The 21,230-nt window shown below is 42.2% G+C and overlaps 1 protein-coding gene across 5 annotated transcripts in view; it reads right to left on the minus strand.

The window, feature by feature from the left end:
- sugt1 (SGT1 homolog, MIS12 kinetochore complex assembly cochaperone) overlaps nucleotides 1-21,230 on the minus strand; it is a 33,995-nt gene that overhangs the window by 7,813 nt on the left and 4,952 nt on the right. For 3 of the 5 annotated variants that reach the window (XM_049598351.1, XM_049598349.1, XM_049598348.1), the window contains exons 6-11: nucleotides 19,086-19,139; nucleotides 17,071-17,099; nucleotides 16,832-16,857; nucleotides 16,462-16,558; nucleotides 13,493-13,600; nucleotides 64-154 (exon numbers count right to left, since the gene is read on the minus strand). In XM_049598351.1, coding sequence (XP_049454308.1) covers nucleotides 64-154; nucleotides 13,493-13,600; nucleotides 16,462-16,558; nucleotides 16,832-16,857; nucleotides 17,071-17,099; nucleotides 19,086-19,139 — 405 coding nt within the window. The remainder of the gene's footprint in view (nucleotides 1-63; nucleotides 155-13,492; nucleotides 13,601-16,461; nucleotides 16,559-16,831; nucleotides 16,858-17,070; nucleotides 17,100-19,085; nucleotides 19,140-21,230) is intronic. The other 2 variants (XM_049598352.1, XM_049598350.1) reach the window with 1 other exon arrangement.

A 21,230-nucleotide genomic window follows, 5' to 3' on the forward strand; every position in this document is an offset into this window, starting at 1 on the left:
TGAGAGCAGAGACAGGAGGATAGTTGGGGGGAGAGAGTGTAAATGCAGAAGCTGTGGACTGACTAGGGTTGAAGTGTTTGATGTTGGACTCCTGTCCTTCTCCCTCCAGCTTCTCCCATCTGATGGCATCTGTCTTCTTCATCTTGAACTCCACCTGACAGAAAAGAGGGGCGATAAGAGGGGGGGGAGAAGAAGAGGAGGGAACAAGGGAGATAACAATGTTAAACAAAATGATCTTCTTTGGTGTGTGGGACAAAAATAACGCTTCCATTAGAGTGACATCTTAAAAGTACAGGACATCAGATCATTACTGAGGCCAGAGAGGCTGCCTGTTCAGAGCCGACGTCAACTCAGCCTGCGTGTGTGTGTGTGTGCGCGTGTTTGTGTGTGTGAGAGAGAGACATCAGGGATATGCGGGGGCACAGCTCAATCTCGAACCTCACTGACAGACATACTGCACTAACGAGATGCCTGTCAGCCAGAGGGCCAGTGTGAGAGACGGAGCGAGCGGGAGGGAGGGAGAGGGGGAGATCCTAATTCCACACAGCAGCATCTGATCCAAATCATTACACCAGGAGAACATGGGAGAGGAGGAAAACAATGAGGGGAGATAGGACATGGACACACGCTTTTAACACTGAGCTGCATTGACAGGGCACATACCAGCGAGACACGCGAGCTGCGCCCCCCCCATCACCCACCCTGCCGCCCATTAACGGTGTGTGCGTTTGATATGCGCACACGTGAAAGACAGCGCTAGTTATGTCGGTGCAATTAAGGAACATTTCTGCTCTGCTGGGCGATGTGATGATTCATTTATGAGGGTGCCAGAGGAGAAGAGGGAACCAAGAGGTAGACAAGGTTAGAGGAGAGGAGGCAGAGAGGCTGAAGTGTGAGTGAAAGGAGCAGATTGAGGGGAAGAAGACAGTATGATCGCTGCTACCTCCTCCACCGAGGTGATGAGCTAGTGCGAGTCGCTGTACACTGATAGATCACTTCGGTGTGTGTCAGCGCTTTCTGCCCCACAAAGGGCCTCGTGCACAGCGAGGCATCTGTGCAGTGTCCGAAATTAACTTTTTGGCTCACCTGCGAAGGGCTGTGAAACTAAAAAAAGACGATCTCTGCTGAGAATACAGGTCACTGCCCGAATAATTCATATTCATCCTTCAAAAGAATATGTCTCCGAACTTTCTGCAAGTTTGATCTGATTCTGTGAAAGAAATGGGAGCTGTGTCCGACAATTTTGGTTACTTTCTGGAAGCAACAATCTGACATTCGCACCCACTTCACACTGTGAATAATGAGGTGTGAAGAGGTCAGAAAGTGAGCAGGTTTTGAACTGTACAACTGAGCACAACACTCGGGCCATACATACAATACATTATCATTTTGTGAAAAACTGCAGCTCTTTGAACGGCCATGTGATGCTGGCTCCAATCCCTGCAGACCCCTGTGTTAAAATGCCCAACTTTACAGCAGGAACAAACACGTTTACAGCCTGGTACAAGAAACAGTTTTGGTCTCTAGAGCTAATTTAAACATTCATGACAGTTGTACGGGGGAGAATTTTTATATAACTCACCCGTAGACTTTTCATTAAGGCTTTAAGTTGAGCATAAATAAGGGTGGGACACTTTGAGTGACAGGCTGTCTGCTGACAGTGGCCTTGACCTCTCAGTAAGATCCACAGCTCCAGCCTCTCGCCCAAATATACCAAATACCCAAAAAACCAAGATGGTGACAACTGAAATGCCAAAGTGAGGCTTCAAAATGAGAGTCCACAAACCAGTGGGTGATGTCATGGTAAGTACATCCATCATTTTTACAGTCTATGGTACACGATCATTCACGTAAACTGGGCATGCGTGTGCCGATGTAAACAGGAAGCAGAGAGTGTCTGGCCTGTGGCTAGTTGCTTAGTTACAAAAAATACAAAAGAAGAGGAACAGCAAGTAAGACTTTGCTTGGACCAATGACGATGTGGAAAGCTACTGAAGACATGTAAAAGGCGGTTAAGGCAGCGGAAAACAGGTTTGGAGTCGTTACAAAGGAAATATGGCTACATATCAAATAGCGTGGGGTAAATAAAAATGACACATTTTAACAGTAACCAAATAGAAAAAAAAATGTATAAATCAATACCCAGATGTTGAGTATTGATTGTTTTATTATATATATTAATAAAACTGCAAATACAAATAAAATTTTGGTAGCCTACTAAAATAATAACTACTGCTTTTTCAGTCCACTACACACATTTTGCTGCAGAGTTTCAAACTGACACATGGTCAGCGGCATCTTCAAAAGTCTCCATTCCAGGGGTTCGGAAACACCAGAGTAGTGTGGAGGCTAGGTGTAAATGTAGTAATGGTTGTTGGTTTGACAACATATTAGTGTGGATGTAGCCTTTGAATGCCTTCTAGTCAAGACTACCTGAAAACGTGTGTTGTTATATGCATAGATAAACACATCACGCACCTCATTTTAACTCGGGGTTTTGATCACATGTACACACTGTTGCCTTTCAATGAAGTCAGTCAACATGTGGTAGAGACAAGTTCTTTCGAGCAGAGCCCAGCCTCTATAGTAAGCATATTGTACATATGTTTTGAAGTAACCAAATAATCACTGTAAACACTTACAAAAGTGTGTCTTATTAGTCAATACCTGTAAAGTGTAAGGTGGGAGAAGTTATTTTGGGAGTCCAGGGTTCAGGAGGTAACACTTGTTCATTGAATTCATTTCATGCAGAGACAATGTTAGGCTACTATCTTTTGGAGCACTTCAAAAGCAAAATATCTGGTTCTCTGATAAAAGTTCAAAGGTAAACCTCAGTGTGTATAAAAATGTAAGGTGAGACGTCTCCATGGTGCGCTTTGGTATACAACATCCAACTGCCGAGTTTAAACTTCAGTTGCCTTGTTGCTAACGGTGAGCAGAAAGTCAAGTTTGTGTTCATGAAACATTCAGCAACTTAAATCAGTTCACTTTTGGATTTTGGTTCTATTCGGCAACTATGGTGCTGTTTTTGTTCCCAAATGCAACACTACGGGCAACAGTCACACAACCTAGGTCATGGATCATTTAAATACAGCTTTAAACTAAATAGGAAAGTGCATTTAGGGCATGTCCAACCACTTATGCTAGTTAAACAGAGCATAATCTGAGTGAATTTTTTAGTGCAAACTAAAAACTGAAATTATAAACTTGACAGAGGAAACACAACTTAACTTTCAGCTTAAAATAATCAATGAAGTTACGCTGCCCCTCTTGCGTAAACATGCACAGTGTCTCTCTTAATAGGGAGTCGGACAGCAGCTCTGCTCTGCTCTCTGCTATGTTCACATTTTAGAGATTGTCATTACTATTTTCCTCATGAATGCGGTTTTATTTGACCTACCCCAACCCACCTGCGCCTCCCTGAGTGTGTAACAAGCAGAGTGTATGTGCACTGTGGACCCGCCTATGTAGGCTATCTGAATAATGCGCCCTTTAAATAGCCATAAAATACTGCACCATTCTGACTTAAGACCAAGTTTTTGTCACTTTCTTCTGACCACTTGCACCTGACCACACTTCATTTTATGACTGACACGCCCATGGGCACACAGATGGGTGTACTTACACAACAGAGGGTGCTGTCCGTCAAAACGGCAACTGCATTGGTGTGAAACTAGCATTGACAGCTGAGCTGTGTGCTACTTTGCGCCAGCTCTAACATAGGCCCCTTAAAGTTTAGCTTCTCCCAGTATTGTCTGGTATATTGATAATGAAAATAATTGTTGGTTGCAGCCTTCCTACTGTGGCAGTATAGCGCTAAGGCTCATGGGAAACATAGTATTTAGATCACTATTTACCAACTGGCTCAGCCACGGGGTCCAGATTTCTCCTTACTCATTAGTTTAAGGTCCACACAATTCAATATATTCAGCGTCATACTCACATTTGGCCATGTCATCAAGCTAGTTTGCTGTCTCTGTTAAGTAGCTGTCAGTTAATTGCTCAATCTACAGCAAGAAACAGCGCTTCAAAATAAAAGCTCTGTGCTGGAAATTCACTGTACTTCAAAATAAAGTGTGTCTTTTACAAACATGTTTGCAAATAATTTGCGGCCCATTCAGAATAAACCTGCAAGCCACCTCTGGATCATGACCCACCAGCTGGGAACCACTGATTTAGATCACCTGCCATCACAGACTGATGACAAAACATCTTCTCAGGAATAAAGTTAAACACTGATGCCCACAATACAAACCTATAGTATTGTTGAATTACCCAGAATACATCAGTGTCTGTATGTAGATTTATTAAACCCTGCTCATCAGTTGTGACTGCTGGTGTTTGATTATCTAATTTCAATCGATTTTCTGAGACAGCTCCTCTTGACATGTTAAATAATTGTTGTTTCTCTGACGGATGCACCTGCAGTCTGGGCACAGAGGCTCCTAAGAGCTCTGTAAGAGGTCTCGTGGTGCTTTCAATACTTCAGCGCATATCAAAGTGTTGATTTGCCGACCTTCTCTAATAGCTGACAAATACTGCTAATTGGCGTTCAAACTAATACAGCCTTTGTAGTAGTGCTTGTAATTCTGATTAGAGGAGGCTGATGTCTTTTTTATTATGCATCAGGTTTTTTTTTGTGTGTGTGTGTGTACCCCTGTGGATAAACAGTTACAGATATTAACTAAAATAATACAGCTATTATTAAGCCAGCAGAGTTTTCATTTTTAACAAGGCAGCAACTCAGCAGCCGTTCTGACTGCTTTCAACTGATTAGTTCATCATTAAGTCAGAGGCAAAAGACCCATTTACCCTGCCCATTATTCCACCTACTGTTATTTATAAAAGGCACAATTGCAGAATGGGAGGTCAGAGCTGTCTCACCTTTAAGCCGGGAGCAGAGGTGGTAATAGCACCGAATCAATGTCTGTGTAAAAGGGACAGCTGGCAGGACGGGACGAGTGCGACCCACAGTGGGAGATTTAAAAAAGTAGCTGTTAGTAGCTAACTCAAAGAAGAACAGAGGCTGAAAATGTCCACAAATTGGGGAGACAATGAGGTGCAGGATAGCAGAGGGCGAGATTAGTCGCCATATAACAAGAGACGGTGAACGATTGTTGTCTGTAAAGCGCTGGCGACACATAACTTATATGTCACACTAGAGGCTGACGCTGTTATCATACATGTCATGCCAGTCACACCTCATTTGCTTCCATGATGCCAGCATGCTGTCTAAATTCACACACTGGAGTGACATGATGCTGCCATCATTTGGTTCTGTGTAAAAATGCAAAGCCAGAGTAAAGAAGGGACTTCATAGTGTCCCTATAGCGCGATCTCTGGTCCTCGTCTGTTCTGAGAATGTAGCCCTTTTTACACAAAGACTTCAGACCAAGCAAATTAAATGTTCTCATCTTAAAATCACCATCCAGTCTCGCAGGTGCCGTTAATTCTCTTTAATGTGTCTGTAGTGTGAAGCGCAGCAGGACTCACGCCGCGGCTCTGTGTGTGCGATTGTATGCGTGCTCCTGGGCCATACAACATTAATCTGCTGCCACATCTGTGTTTCCTGGCTTTTAAGGGACATGGCAGGCCAGGCGCCGCATGTGTGTCTCTCTGTGTGCGTTTCTGTGTGTGTGACAGGCGAAGAGATGCCTCGTAAAGGGATGTGACAGCAGAGACACATACAGGGGCCACCACCCACAGGACCCCAGGGGCTGGACTATACAATACTGTGCTACACACACACACAGACACACGTGCACACACACACACACATGCTATTTACAGAGGGGCACAGGGGTCCCATGTCGTTTGTCACATGTGTTTTGAGCCATCATCCTCCCTCCGCCTCGCCACGACTCCTCACCCAGCATCTTTGCCTTCTTTCTCCAGATCCCCGCGGATTTCAAAACAAACTCGGCGAGAAAGACGCATAAATGAAATAAATATAAACATTCTCAGACGTTGACAGGCATGAAAATTAAAGAGCGGAGACGCCACTTTAGCTATTTGCCCAAAAGAGATGAGTTTGGAAGTGAATGAACGGGCGAGCATGGATCCGAAACAGCGTGTAGTGTGTTTGCGTGCACGCATCTGGGTGTGTGTGCGTCAGCCGTCTGTTCTGATCAAACACACTGGTGTGTAATTGGCTCCCCGTTGTCGCGGTGACCCCTGCGGTTGGAATGTCTGTCGTGGTGGAGGACAGGAGGAGGTCGCGCTGACGATAATGTGCTACAGACGACACTCACGCACACACTGCAAATACTTTGTGTAAACGGCACAAGTGTGTTGAAAGATTACTGTTCAGCCTCTGTGTGTGTTTGTGTGTGTGCATGTGCATGTGTGTGTACATGCTTGCACACTCACGCCCGGCTTAGCCTGCCCCTGCTAAGTTGTCTTTAAAGACAGCGAGGAGATGAAGCGTAAACATTGTGGAGCGAAGAGTGCAGGGCAGCCTATTACAGAGACAGACAGACCGACATTGGTTGGGAATCAACAGCTCCAAGGCAATGCCTTTTTTTTTTTTTTTTCCTCAAACGCTCATTAGGGATGCATGCCAATCTGGAGAAACTTGATTTGCTGATGCCGTTGTTCATTTGAATGTTTTTTCCCCCCAGTGGCTCCTTGGCTTCAGGAAAATGAAACGGCTCCAAAATATTTAAATGAGACACGCATTGAGAGCTGCTCAGTTCGCCGGGGTCTCTCACACTGTCGTGCACGTGTGCAGACACATTTCACCTGTAGAGTTTTTAAAGACTTGTTATGCCTTCTTGAACATTTCAATGCTGCAATTACCAGTGAGGGCTCACGAGCTCGTTGTGTGTGAGTGTGTGTGTGTGTGTGTGTGTGTGTAGGGGCCATGTGTACCGGAGGAGCCCAGTGGACCAGGGAACAGTCAGGGCTTTGTGGGAGAGGAGGTGGGTTTGAACACCCTCCCTCGTTATCCTAGACGTAGGTGTGTGTGTGTGTGTGTGTGTGTGTGTGTGTGTGTGTGTGTGTGCAAAACACAGAGACAGACAGAAGGTGTGTGTGAGGGGCCACGGAGAGATTGACCAAACAAAGACAAAGACGATAAATGAGGAAGAAAGAGGAAAAAGACGAGAGACTGTAGAGAGATATGAGAGAGTCTAAGGCCATCTTCAGCTGTGGTCTCTCTAAGACTGAGCCCTTGTTTAAGCTGCAACCCACGTGCACCTCTGGTATGCAGTGTCTGCTGTTGCCATGGAAAAGCGAGAAAGTGAGTGAGAGTGAGAGTTTTTTGAGAGGGGGCAGTTTCTGTGCAGGTCAGTCCACTCGGCACAGTGTAGCCGCTGGATATAATGTACACAATATAGATGTCAGGTTATGTAACGCCACTAATCAAATTTTTGCCACTGTGGCACCATACAGTGGATATTTTCAGCACCTGTGATCATGTGCTGCCCTTTCGTTCCCCCTGTGGCCTTGCTGTAAAAAAAAAAAACTAGAATAAATATCGTCAGTGCTTTCAGAGGCACTGTGGCTCGACTTGTTTGGAGATGTTAACACCATAGGATGTTTTTAGCCACTTGATGTAAACTAATTTTATGCTTTTTCATCCATGTTCCAAAATTATAGATCTAACAGAAAAACATATAGAGCTGGGTATTATTTTGTTTGTTATTAATTCTCCTTATGTGCCGGAGAAACAAAGAAATCTTCATTACCGGTTTTGAAATAAGCCCTTCATTATACTACCTTTGAATTAGGGCTGGGCGATTTAGACAAAAGTTCATATCTCGGTACTATTGTGATCCACGATTTGTATCTCGGTATCTTCTACGAAATGGGCTACATGTTCAGTTGCATGTCAAAGCCACATTTGAGATGTCACAAGCACTTTTAAAAAACAGACTGTGATCAAAATAAAATGAAGAGACAGGGGTTTTAGTTCCCTGTTTGAAAACAGGCAGCTGCACAACAGTTACACCTCCAATACACTAGTCAGCGGCAGGGTTTCTGTGAAGTGCTGTAAAGTTTAGTTGATTCAAAACACACCTAAAACACATTAAACATGCCTTAATAGCAACAATTTCAAACACAAGTACACAAATCAGCTTCACTGTAACTCACAGCATTCACAGACAAAGCACTTCTCTTTATCTGGACACATTTTCCCCACAAATACAACATGCTAATGTTTTTAGCACAAGCCTATGACATTTAACGTAGTATAAATGAGCCTAGCAGCTAGTGGACTTTCCTCTTCTCATATAAAACCAGGGACAACATTTAACAGTGTTAAAATTTTGCACCGGTACAAAATTCGTCTCCATTACAGCTCACAAGGTTCACCGACAAAACACCTGTCTTATACTAAACATGTTTTCCAAACAAATATAACATGCTAACATTACTAGCACATGCCTATGGCATTTAACATTGTATAAATTAGCCTAGCAACGAGCAGAGATTTCCTCTGCTCATATGAAGCCAGGATAAATCACACACAAGACCTAAAATGCTCTTTTAGTGAAGGCTTTATCGTCTCCACAATTTATTGTTTCGCATCTGTGAAATTAAAGTAAATAAAAGCTTCGTTTCCACTGAGGGAAATGGTTTCAGCTTACAAAAATAGACAGGAGGTCTGCGCCGCCGCGACGTGTAATTACATTTCTGAGGTGTTGCACGTTAGGCTACGGCTCAAAGATGTTGCTGGAGAACTTGTGAGTGAGTAGGGCGGAGCTGTGCGGGGTGTGTGAAGGAGGAGAGATGCACACTGGTGTGCGTCATGTAATGCAACTTGACCCTTTATCAATATAAACGCTGTTGTCTAAATTTATATCTTGCTTGAAAATATATCGATATATCGTACAGAGTCCTATCACCCAGCCCTACCTTTGAATGAGCATAGATTTTATAAAATTTAACGAACTTTAATATAACCTTTCACATGAAAAAAAATCTATTATTTAACAAAAAAAAAAGCTTTAAAAGTATTTTTACTACATATTATAATTCCCTCTCTAATATCTTTTTTTTTTTTTTTACACAGATGTGAAATCAACAAATTTCTCCTTCAAACAACTAAATTTATTCAAGCTACTCATCAAAGACTGAATTTTACATTGTACATATGAGCATATGATGGTAATATTATAATTTAACTTGAACAGAACTCAATGCATCATTATGTAACTAAGTGCAACCACCGCCAGGTGTTAGGGGCCGTACACATGACGCGTGTTTTGTACAATGTTAAATGTCAAATGCTGCTGAAACCCATCCAACAATGTTAATATTCTTTTCCTGTATAATTCTAAATTAAATAGTCAATAGGCCATATTCACTGAGGCTTTTGTGGCTGTTTAAAATCACTGCAGGCTGCACTTCTGAAAGGACATTTATATAATGCACAAGACATTAATAATGTATTTGACTGCATTTACGTCAGTATTTGAGAGGCACGTCAGCTGAATCAATACCATCTTCACTCCGCTCTGCTCGTGTAGGTGGCATGTGTGTATTTTATGCGTCTTTTTCATCTCCCATAAAGGTCGTCAGTCTCCTGCTGAATTAATTACACAACTGCCGCTTAAAATTGCCATATTATAATTTTATCACTAATAAACTTTTTTATTTTTTCTACTGTGGAATTCAGCTTTAGTGGAAGTAAACTTTGTGGAGTCAAGATCACTGTATTATCATACTCTGTATTCATAAGCCCCTTTCACACATGCAATCTATTCCTGAAATGTTCAGGGACTTTCCCTGCATGAGTCCATGTGTGAATGGGCGCAGGGATCGATACTCGGGAAAATCTGCCAATTTCCAAGCTCAAGACCATTTTAGGGAAATTCCAGTACAGCTGTGTTGTGAATGACAGCAGAGACATTGCAGGGACAGGCAGGTGAAAGGTTACATCCATCTGACAAAAGAAACAATTACAAGAATCCACTGATTATGTATTTGAATCTGCAACTTGTTTATGGTTCAGCATTTATGACAATGCTTACGTGGGTGATTTGATTTCATTGTTGAATATAAAACACGTTATAAGAATTACGCATCACTGCTGAAACGTTCACTTATAGCCTCTCTTTGGCGTTTGAGCAGCTTTATAAAACTCTTGAACATGTAATGGCTCCTTAATTAGCACGTTGACTGCACATAGACGGCATATCTTTTCAATTTCTCCTGACATTGTGTTGTTTGGTTTGTTCACCGCTCCGCGACATGCGCGTTAAGGCCCAAACATACTCGGGCAGAACATACGCGGAACGGATTCCGCAGAGGATCATCCGATGGATGATCGGATCGCCCATCGGCACAACCCTACTGATAATGCTACATTGTGAACAACAAATCCACGTTGACATCGGGGAGAGCTCATTAATGTTAGCAGCCGAAACTAACAGCTGACGAAGGCTGCATCGAGTTATGTGTTCAAGCTCTCATTGTAACAATAGTATTACACAAAAGGTAAATTATAACATTATCATGATGTGTTCAGTGTAATCTTGTAAAAAGTAGTTCTTCGAGAGAAACTTGAGTGAATACAGTTGTTTAAAGGAGGAATTTGTGGATGTTTTCACAGCAATATAAAATAGAAAAGGAATTATAATATACTATAAAACTCCAATTCATAACCCGGGCTATTATTTGCTTAAATCATATTTGGGACAGGCCTTTAATTCATTTCACACAAAAGTGTTAATCAGCAAAGATCTGTATCTACCCAGAATTTTACAGTGCAAGTGTAATGAAATGCTGCCTTGGTTTAAAACCAGTCAAAGATATGCAGTTAAAACGACAAATTCATTTAAAATTGCAACTCATATTTGCATTTTCTTGGCAAATTTGGCTTAATATTGTCAAAATGTCTGATTTACACGAGGAAACCAAGGAAGTATTTTGCCATGCAGTGGTTATAAAAACACTACATTAGGATTAACTACCTGGTTGAAGTGACAATAAGTGGTTAATAGTGGTAAATTATCATTTTACTAACTGAAATTTTCTATTTAAGAGTTTTTGTTCAGTTACTTATAACAGGATACAGGTACAGATGCTTTGGAAGATTCTGTGTGCCAAAAACTGCAAAGATCACCCCCCACCATCAGAATAATACTTCTTAGGAATTCACAGGATCCCCAGGAACAAAGCAAAGCTTTATGTTGAACTGTACTGGCAAGACCTGAGTGATCGATGGCCAAAAGGACGAATTCCCCCCCCCTTAATGATTAAAAAAACAATCAAAACAACTCACACAAAGACCTGCCTCTTGATCCTCAGGCTAAAACCTGACAGTGGCCTAAACCCTGAATCAGCACACACTCAGCCAGCACACTCATTAGCCAACATCCTCTGTAATACACGCTAATTAGTCTATAGTAAAAAGTGCCCTTCCTACTCATTAGGCCCATAATCACCTTAAATAGTGCTGAGGAACTCTCGGCAAGTACAGCTCTAATACATGCGTGTGTGTAGGAGTGAGGATTTGTGCATATGTGTGAATCTCATGTTAGCTGCTCAGATGAACTTCGCTAACGTCTCCACAGGAGCCACAGTGTACATAGCGAGAGTGGATTTTCTCATTTCCACCGCAGCTACAGTAAGCTTTAGCAGCATTAAGGAATTATAGGTAGTGACAGCCTACTTTACAGTGCTTTAAATTATTGAGGAGATTAAGATGTTAATCTCAGAGTGGTAATGATCAGTCACAATTTCAGTGAGCTGCTTAAACTCGCATCAGCGTGGTTTTCTTTTTTCCCTTTTTTTTACTGTTATCTGACATTTAAGTCAATAACACTTTCAACAAAGACACAAATAATCAGTTACTATTGTGCCTGAATACACAGAGATAAAATCATGTCTTTTGATGCTCTACAGCAAAATTGCAGTTCAGAGATTTGAAGCCCTGTCAGAGAAGAGCCACCATTTCTCCAGTGTGCGACATTACCACATCATATTTTCTTTATGGGGACATAAAAAATGTTCCTTGACATGTTTAATAGTCTGCCACTTTATTGTTGAGAGTAACTACTGGGACAGCAAGGCTACATGTGGTGTTCTCACTGATCCTGAGTGAAAATCTCCTCGACTTTTCATCGACTTTCAAAAACTTAGTTGGAGTACTTCCATGACCCAAAAAAATGCTGTCTCTTCCTTGTTTGTTTATGTTTTTCAGTTCAGAAAAGTTGTAAAGTGGTAAACAGTTTTATATTCCTCTACAGCTGGGCGTGCTGTGAAGAAAAACATCTGAGAGCCACCACTTCACACTACTGTAAGTCTGAAACAGGTTGTGCGGAATAATCTGTAAAATGACCCATTTGTTGAACTCCTTGTTATTTCATGACTCCCCACAGAGGTAGTAACATGTTCCCTGACTCTCCCTCCACTTAAACACACCTCTGAAAACTCAGATATTCCAGAAATTTGACAACTGTGACCGATTGTGTTCTGGCAGTCATGTCATCTGCTTAGTTTGAGGCTGTTTTATCAATTCTAGTTACTATGTGTTGGTCAGTCGTGGTCACTGTGACCTCAGAAAGAGAAAGCAGATTTATTTCACTGTGTGATCCAACATCAGAGAGCGAGCATCACAAAGCTTTGATGTTTCTTTTAGTGCACAATGGACCATTAAACACAAGAGGTGTTGTTGAAAGCATGCAGGTCTGACATGTTTGTTTCTGATTCATGTGCATGTTATCTGTCAGAGTAAAACATCTATTAAAGATGTCAAAAATCATCTTTAATAATGTATGCCAGAATGTAAAATATGCAAAGGTTTAATTGAGGGATGGGTATGAGTACTCAAGCATTCAAATTAGACAGCCCGACCTCCCGCATGTGAATATGACTTTCATATTTTATATTTTTTACCATTTAAATTGGGTAAAATCTTATTTCACCATAGAGCTGCACACATCTTATTGTCTCCTTACCCCGCTGTCGCTCTGACGGTTTATCATGAGACAGCAGGAGACTACTGCTGCGGGTGTGTGAGCTCCTTGTGAGTAACGTGCACACGCACACACATAGGGACAAGGCTAACTGTTAGCATCACACAGTTAACATTGCCTTATGGTTATCAACGGATTAAACAATGGAGCTGAGACTTTTCGATGTCAGTGTGAGTTTACGACTGTAAATGGCTCGGTGTTGGATGGTAACTGCTGCTGCTAGGTTAGCTTGTGCTAACCGGGCAGAAGTTGAACTGACCGGGACGAGAGCGGCTCCGAGATGGTCTTTAAGCACTGGGTCTAGTTAAATTTATGGTTTAATACGTTAATTTAAGCCTGGCTGTTCAAAAATTGAATTTCAAATTATACTTTTTTTTATGTTTTCAGCCAGTTTAGATTACCATTCTTCAGTCTTACATTACATTTTCATTCGTAATTCAATATGAGAAATCAAATATGGAAATTACTTCACATCCCGAGCTAAAATAAATATTTCCTTCCTAAAAAATGGACTCCCTGTTGATTTAGATGTTTCAATAACACATGAAGCCAAAGTGCATTGATACCTTGGTGGTGAGGATCTTGAAGTTACACTGTTCAGGGATCACAGGATGCATGAGGTGGAGGTCGAGGTCGTAAGTCCCCCCTGATGCCAGCTGTATCGTGGCAGAGAGCTGAAAAGACAACACACCAGACATTAGATATCACCCCTCATTGGCTGCTAATAAGCAGTAAGCAACTAGGGAAACATACAAATATGTAACACAGTCTGATTGAAGATGGTGTCATGATTATAAAGTAAATTATCCTTCCAGGCCGGTCATTTTTGTTCTTGTTAAATAATAATTTAACAATCCCTGTGTTGAAATTGTAGCATAAATATTTTAATTTGACTCAAATGTCGTTTTTAGAAAACACAAAAAACAAAGAACGAGATCAGGAGTGAGGAGGGAATGAAGGTGTCAGCCTGTCCCTGAGAATAATCATCTGATGTGGCTGCTTTGTCGGCCAGGAGTATCCTCGCCCTGTCCCCTTCAGCCACAGAGTGACCAGTGATGAAGGAGGGGTCAGACAGCTCCTAACAGCCTGTCACTCACTGGGACTGGGTAGGTGGGTGGGCGGGTGGCTTGTTGGTTTGGAGGGACATGGACTCGGCTGTGGCCCAAATCCTCACACTCCTTACACACTTGTCACTTGGCAAATGCTGCCCTCAAACAGAAATCACTTGTCCAGACCTTGGTGTTGACTCACTCCACTGAGTCTGAGTCGACAAATTTGTCTGGCATTGCAACGTGAGCCAGTAGTTTCTCAACTTAAATAATAAATTGACCAATGAGCTCTGCGGGGGGACTAATGATTAGCGGGACTAACAGCATTGTTAAGTGTCGGCAAGCGATGCCGGAACCAATGAGGAGTAAAAACAACAATTGCAACTGCTATAGACAGGTTAGACGCTGCTATCGAGACTGTCCTAAGTTGACATGTCTCCTTAATATTGTCTGACATCATAGTATGTTAACTTTGCCCTGCTCCACTCTAAAAACCCAACAAAACACGTATGTCAGCATGCCTAACCAATGGTGTGGACTTAAATCAGCATTAAATACAAGCAGATATGTTTGTTTGTAGTGATTTGTTTGCCCATGGAAATCAGTTGCACCTTTTTTCCCCCCAACAAAATTAGCGTGTGTATGCAGGTTTTTTAGACGCAAGAAAACCTCCCCATGAAGTGCGCCAGGCTTTAAAGCCAATTTTCGCCATGGCCAAACAGTATAATTATACCGTCACGTGATGCCCAGCATACATACATTTTACACATTTGTGTGAGCATCACAACCCCCGCAAAATGACTTGTTACACTATCAGGATTTATTCCATTTGGTTTGATAGCATTTTGAAAGTACAGAACAGCTGCATGATTGAATCGTTTTATCCCCATTCAAGTTAACAAAGCACTAAACCGGAAGCAGCTGGCTCTGCCGGTGAAGTCTCTAGTGCGCCTGCTCTATGGGACAAACAGTGCAGAAGCAGCACGGATTATATGGGTAAATTTTATATGTGGCAGTTGAACCATTTTGGCTTCATGCACCAGAGCAACTCTCACAGGAATGAACCGAGTCTCGCCTCCAACATTGTATCCAGTCCTCTTTATACATTCATGGTTACAATAGGTGATAGACTGCTTTTCCACTGATATACAAGTATGCCTTCTTTTTTGCTTTTCAAGTGTGTCATGTTCAACATCACGGATGGGGCAGAAAACAGGTCAGTAAACAGTAAAGCAGCATGGAGGCCAGTGAAAATGTTACGCTGTTTGGACGGAGATGGATGGTATTTTGTGGCAGTCCGTGATTGCATTTTGCAGTAAAATTAGGGTGTCCACCCATGTATCGTATTTTTATCACTGCCGATCGGAGCTGGAGCCGATAAATACCCCTGACTACTGAAGTCATTTGTCCCTGGACTTATTGTAACCTTTCCCGTTAAATACAAAAGCCAGATGTTCGCAGCTGTTAATGTGTTTTTATGCAGTGGAAAAGGGGCTTTAGAGTGGAGGTAATATCAGACTATAGATGGAGTGTAACAAGTTGACAATTCTGTCTGATATCAGGCGAGAGAAGCACTAAAAACTGCCCACATGAAGAATAACTCACTGTTATCATTTCATCATCAGATCTTTTCGCAGAGGAACTTCAACTTGTAATCGTTTGCAATTCAACACCTACCACTTCTCTAAAAGTGGACTTTCTGATTTGGGACCAAATGTATGCAAGAAGTAGTTCACCGGGGATAAAAGCTTAGAAAGTTAGCTAAAGTAGCTTTTGGGCAATTCCACAAAACTATCAAAGCCTTAATATTCATTTCCAGTTGAGTTCCTGTGCCGTCTGTAGGTATACAGCTGCTGCATGCTCAGTCACCAGGGAAAAGAACTGGAACCACTGGCTTTTATCTTTAATTTCTTTTGTATATACTGACCTAGTAAAAAATATATGAACTTATCTGTACTTCGCACCACAGAGGGAGCTTAACAAGTGACTGTGTGATTCGGAGCAAGTGAACTATTTCTTTTGAAATGGGGTAAACTCAGTTTGTTATTCTATTAGGAAAGACAAAGCCGTTCCCTGGGGTGCCCTGCAGTTACCCCTCAGAGAGAGGGAAAGAGGAGTGGAAGGGAGCAAAGGAAAAGAGAAAAAGAAAAAGAAAGAGGGTTGTCCCCGGAGGGCTCTGCAGCTGATCCTAGATCAGTTATGCCTTCTATCTACAGACAATTAGGAGGTTGGAGAAGCTGGGGAGGGTAAATTGTTCTTAGATCTGTACTTTGGGGGCAATGTTAACAAGGCACCACTGGAGGCATAGTTGGGTCCATGGGGAGTGCGTGCGTGTGTGTGTGCATGTATATGTGTGTGTGCGTGTGTGTGAGACCCATCTAATGGGCCCCCCTGAGGAAACACCCGAAAGCCAACCCATCTCTGTTCCACACACACACAAACACACTCTCTTCACTTCAATGCTGCACTTAAGTGTGTGTTTATACCTCTTTTTCCATGAAGTTGACACACACACCATCCTTGGGTACGTTTTTTGCCATGACTGTGACGATGACGTTAGCCTCTGTTTGGTACCAGTCATGTCTGCAAGAAACAAACACAGAACACTGATTAAAAAAGTCTGAAGACATTTTTTTAAACCACCACTACAAATATGAATATCTAAACTTCATGAAACCGAAAACTTCAAATAATAAAACACAGCTCGTCATTATCAAGCCTTGTCTTTGTACATTGTATTCAAAGTTATACAGAATGGGCCGGCTGAGGCTGAGTTAATCATTACGCTGGTATAATAAATAAAATAAACATGAAAACAGGCGCCTGGATACGGCATGTTTACATTTATGCACTTACTTCACAGTTGGAGCTGCTGGTGTCTGCTGGGTCATTCAGTCCCCGAGACGGGATGACAATTAGAGAGGAGGATGTGGTGATGAGGCAGAGGGATGAAACAAAAATAAAAAAAAAACACAACAACAAAAAATAAGCTTAGTAAGACTCTCTTCTTTGAAACAGGAGCACACATGAAGCTGCTGCTCTCTGCTGATGCTGAGAGCAACAATGCCCCCAGGTGGCCATGCAGAGAAACTCACCCTGTTGGCACTGCTGCTCTGTCTCTTCTCTAGAAAGAGAGGAAAAAAATTTAAGCAAGTGGCAGGTGCAAACATTTAATACAGCGCCTTAAGCTCCCTAAATCGATCTCTAGTCTCTAAACTATGATGATGGCAAAGCTAGAAGAACTTAATACGCATTTGTCAGCAAAGAAATGACAGCAGACAGATTCGCCCCCACATAGACAGACAGCCAGACGCTATCCCATCCTCCGCCAGTTTGTTTACTGGTCCATCCACGCCCATTAAAAGCCCTGTGAGCCCAAGCAAGCCTGATCACCGTTTACCAGCATGCTATCATACATTATTCACTGACTTCATTACAGAGAGGGAGAGAGCACAGAGAGGGAAGAGAGATGAGATGACGGGAGGCGTGTTAATGTTGTCTTAATGAGGTCGCATTTGAAATGGTGAGGAGGGGGGTGTTTGGAGAAAAAGACTGTGTGTCAGAGTTTGTGTAATTTTAAACAAGCAGGGTGCCACATGTGATGAAATAACCAGGTGCCGTGTGTGTGTGTGTGTGTGTGTGTGTTGGTTGGTGGTAAACACACTGTCACCGGAAGAAACAACTGCTGCTGGTGTGAGCAAGCGCAAGTAGGGTACTTTCAAGTTTTAGTGGGGGGGGATGGTGGTGATGTGCACCCTGGTGTGCGTTTGTCTGTGTGTGTGCACACGCGCCGTCTGCGAGCACGCCTATGAAGGAGCTGGGTCTCATCGGGGGCTTTCAAACATCAGTAGCGTTAACTCTGATGAATCATACCGCTCCCGGGAGTACGTGTGCATGCGGGTGTGAAGCGTGTTTGTCAAAACTCATGCTCTTGTTTACTTGAGATGATCCAGAGGGCCCAGGCATCACCAGAAAACAGAAACACACCACCCAGACATGGCATGCATCTTTTATTGGACTGAGCAGCTCTGCCTAAACACTCACACTGTAGATTCATGGATGTGTGCTAGCTCATTTGTTTGATCAGATGGCCTGATCAGCTCCCTGACTGAGCCATTTAGCTTAGTGTTTGATAGCACGGGGTAAATAGCATATAGAAGTTAGAGGGTAACTGGTAATGGAGTCTATAGCTCTTTCTTTAAAATAAAAAGGCCACAGGTAATACTGTTGACCAATATTTAATAGCATTGAACATTGTCAATATTTTGAAACAGTAACAGGTTCAGTGTGTAAGATTTAGTGGCGTATAGTGTTGAGGCTTACAGATTGCAACAAGCTGAAATTTCTCCTGCTTAGAATTCCTTCAGTGTTCATCATTCAGGAGGTTTTTTACTGGGGCTGAAATATCTGCAGAGGTCTCTTCCTTCCCAACGTAAACAGACATGGTGATTAAAGCCAGCAAAACCACTGAATAAAGCAGTTTCATGTTACAAATCAGTGTTTCTCTGACGCTGTTTAGCAAGTTGAAGACAAGCCGGTAGCTTAGCACCTGCTTATGTACGCTCGCCTTATTTCTGTGAAAACTTAAGTTCAAGAGATTTTAACCGGGAGCCGAACTTTCTGCGGCGGTCTTGTCCTCTCCAAAACAAAAGAACCAGTGATTTAAACTGCTAATAACTCTCAACTAAGACAGTTTCATGTCCAAAATGTTTTTTTCCCCACACTCTTGTTGCAGAGGGGCTTCCACCCAAAGTGGCTGACATGAAAACGTGAATCATGAATCTATCTAGAGCCAGTGTTTGGTTTGTCTGTGCTGGGCTACTGTAGAAACACTGATCTCCGACAACGAGGACCGGCTTCCTTTGAAGATATAGATGGCTCATTCTAAGGTTACAAAAATACAACTGCTCTTTTATTCAGGGATCATACACCACAGAAAACACTTATGTTCCATCTCTGCCCAAACGTCCCCTCATATCCTACACACTGTACCTTTAAATTAAGGACGTTTAGATCTGATGTGGGTCTATAATTTCAGGTTTATTAGGATACTAAGTACCGCTCTAACCTAAAATAAAGACATTACAAAAGTTTCAGTTTAGCTACTTACCTGGCATCATCTCCTCACATCGCCTGATCCAGAGCTCAAATGATTTGTCAGAAACTGTGGAAATCACAGAAAAGAACATTTGTTGTCTTGTTGTCTTAACGGGACAGTTCACCCCAAACAAACATACATATTTTTCCTCTTACCTGTAGTTCTGTTTATCAGTGTAGATTGTTTTGGTGTGAGCTGCTGAGTGTTGGAGATATCAGCTGTAGAGATGTCTGCCTTCTCTCCAATATAATGGAACTAGATGGTACTCAGCTTGTGGTGCTACTGTCTAATTTATGGTGGACGGACACACTGACCACATCCTTTTCTCGTGCTCCTGATGTTTTCTCAGGAGAAGTAAGATTAAAATCTGTAGTGTAGTTCAGTAGAAAGAAAATAGTTCCTACATGAAACTGCTCACAACAAGGTCTGTGGATTATCTTGAGTAACCAGGTCATGATTTCTGGAAAGAGACACTGCTGTTGAGTTTTTCCAAATGTATTTTTTGGCGCTTTGAGCACCACAAGCTGAGTGCCATCTAGTTCCATTATATTGGAGAGAAGACAGACATCTCTACGGCTGATATCTCCAACACTCTGCAACTCACACCAAAACAATCTAGACTAATAAATTAGCCTGGTTCCAGACCATAGACCCCGCCCACTCAACTGAGTAGGCTTGCATCTCTGGTCTGGCATACTGCAATGAATTTGCGATTTATCTCGTCCAAACGATGGACGGACCAATGAACGCCGGGGGTGGGGGCGGGTCTAGCGATTAGCCAATCAGCGCCACGCTGATGTCAAGCTGTACGCTGGTGGGTAACTGGTGAGGTTAGCAACAATGGCGACTGCTACAGATCCTACAGACCACATTAACGATGCTATCGAGGTATTTCGCCACTACTCGCGTTAATGGAGGACCAAATTAAGGAAGCTGCTAAACTGGATTTAATGGCGATGCAGCTGGGCGTGCACGACGACGGAGACATTTTAAATGGGCAATGCTCGCTTGTTTTCGGCAGCCCTGAGGCATGGATACTAATGACGTCAGATTCTGGGTGAGTCGATCTCTACTGATTGGTTAGGGAAAAAATCAAATTCCCTCCCCTTTGTAAATCGCCTTCAATGGAAGCCATGTCAGACTGAAGGTTCTGGGAGCTTCAGTCTGACACTCAGGCTACTGATAAACAGCTCTACAGGTAAGAGGAAAAATATGCGTTTTTGATTTTGGCATGAACTGTCCCTATAATTAATATATATTGATATAAAAAACAAGCTCAATTACAGAATCTAATACAAACATTTGAAGGTGTCAGTGATGTTAATTAAGTCTGAAGTGGTCTGACTCAGCGCTGGAGAAAGCTGCCGTCATAATTTAAATGAGATTAATTTCCAAGGCAAAAACTGCAGAGGATGTGTTTAATACATTACTGGTGGTTAAATCAGCAGCTCATAGACAATGTACATTTTATAGGCAATCATCTCAAAATGTGTTTAAAAATGGATTCAGGCTCTTTTGACAGCGCTGAGTATTTTAGGACCTTGAAATTTCAAAATCTTTTTCATGCAGTCATTTTGATGATCAGTTTGGAGACACTGTAGCAGCAGTAAAAGAAATTAATAGTTGTTGCCATTCTTACATACAAACACACATGTAAACACGAGGGCAATATTGTATGATGTATGGACATGACCTACATCAGTAATTATCATACCCGGCCTAATGGTGTCTAGACTGACAATGGCTACCATAGTTGTGAACAATGTGTAAAGACACCAGCTTCACTAGTTTGCGTGATCTGCACTTGTACCAAACTCACAGTTACTGGTTTAAAATCTTTAAATCCTTATCTGACTTGGAGGAGGGATCCCTTGAGCCAAACCCAGCTCTGACTATTTTTGGTCTTAAAAGCCCAAAATGCACAACAGCTCTTTTGTAACATCATCATGTGGCCTGATGTTACTTAACTGAAACAAACAAAGACATCAACATATTCAGCCCTGCTGAAGGATGTGTTGCAAAACCTCCAGCTGGAAAAAAGCAACCTTTTGAAATTACTTTAATAAGGCTGCACAAACAACTCTCCCAGAGGACATTTGCAATCTACTTTTAACTTCTTTTCTTGTAGTCTGACATTAATTCACCATTTCTGGACAA

This window comes from Epinephelus fuscoguttatus, linkage group LG15 (genome assembly GCF_011397635.1).
Source record: "Epinephelus fuscoguttatus linkage group LG15, E.fuscoguttatus.final_Chr_v1".
NCBI lineage: Eukaryota > Metazoa > Chordata > Actinopteri > Perciformes > Serranidae > Epinephelus > Epinephelus fuscoguttatus.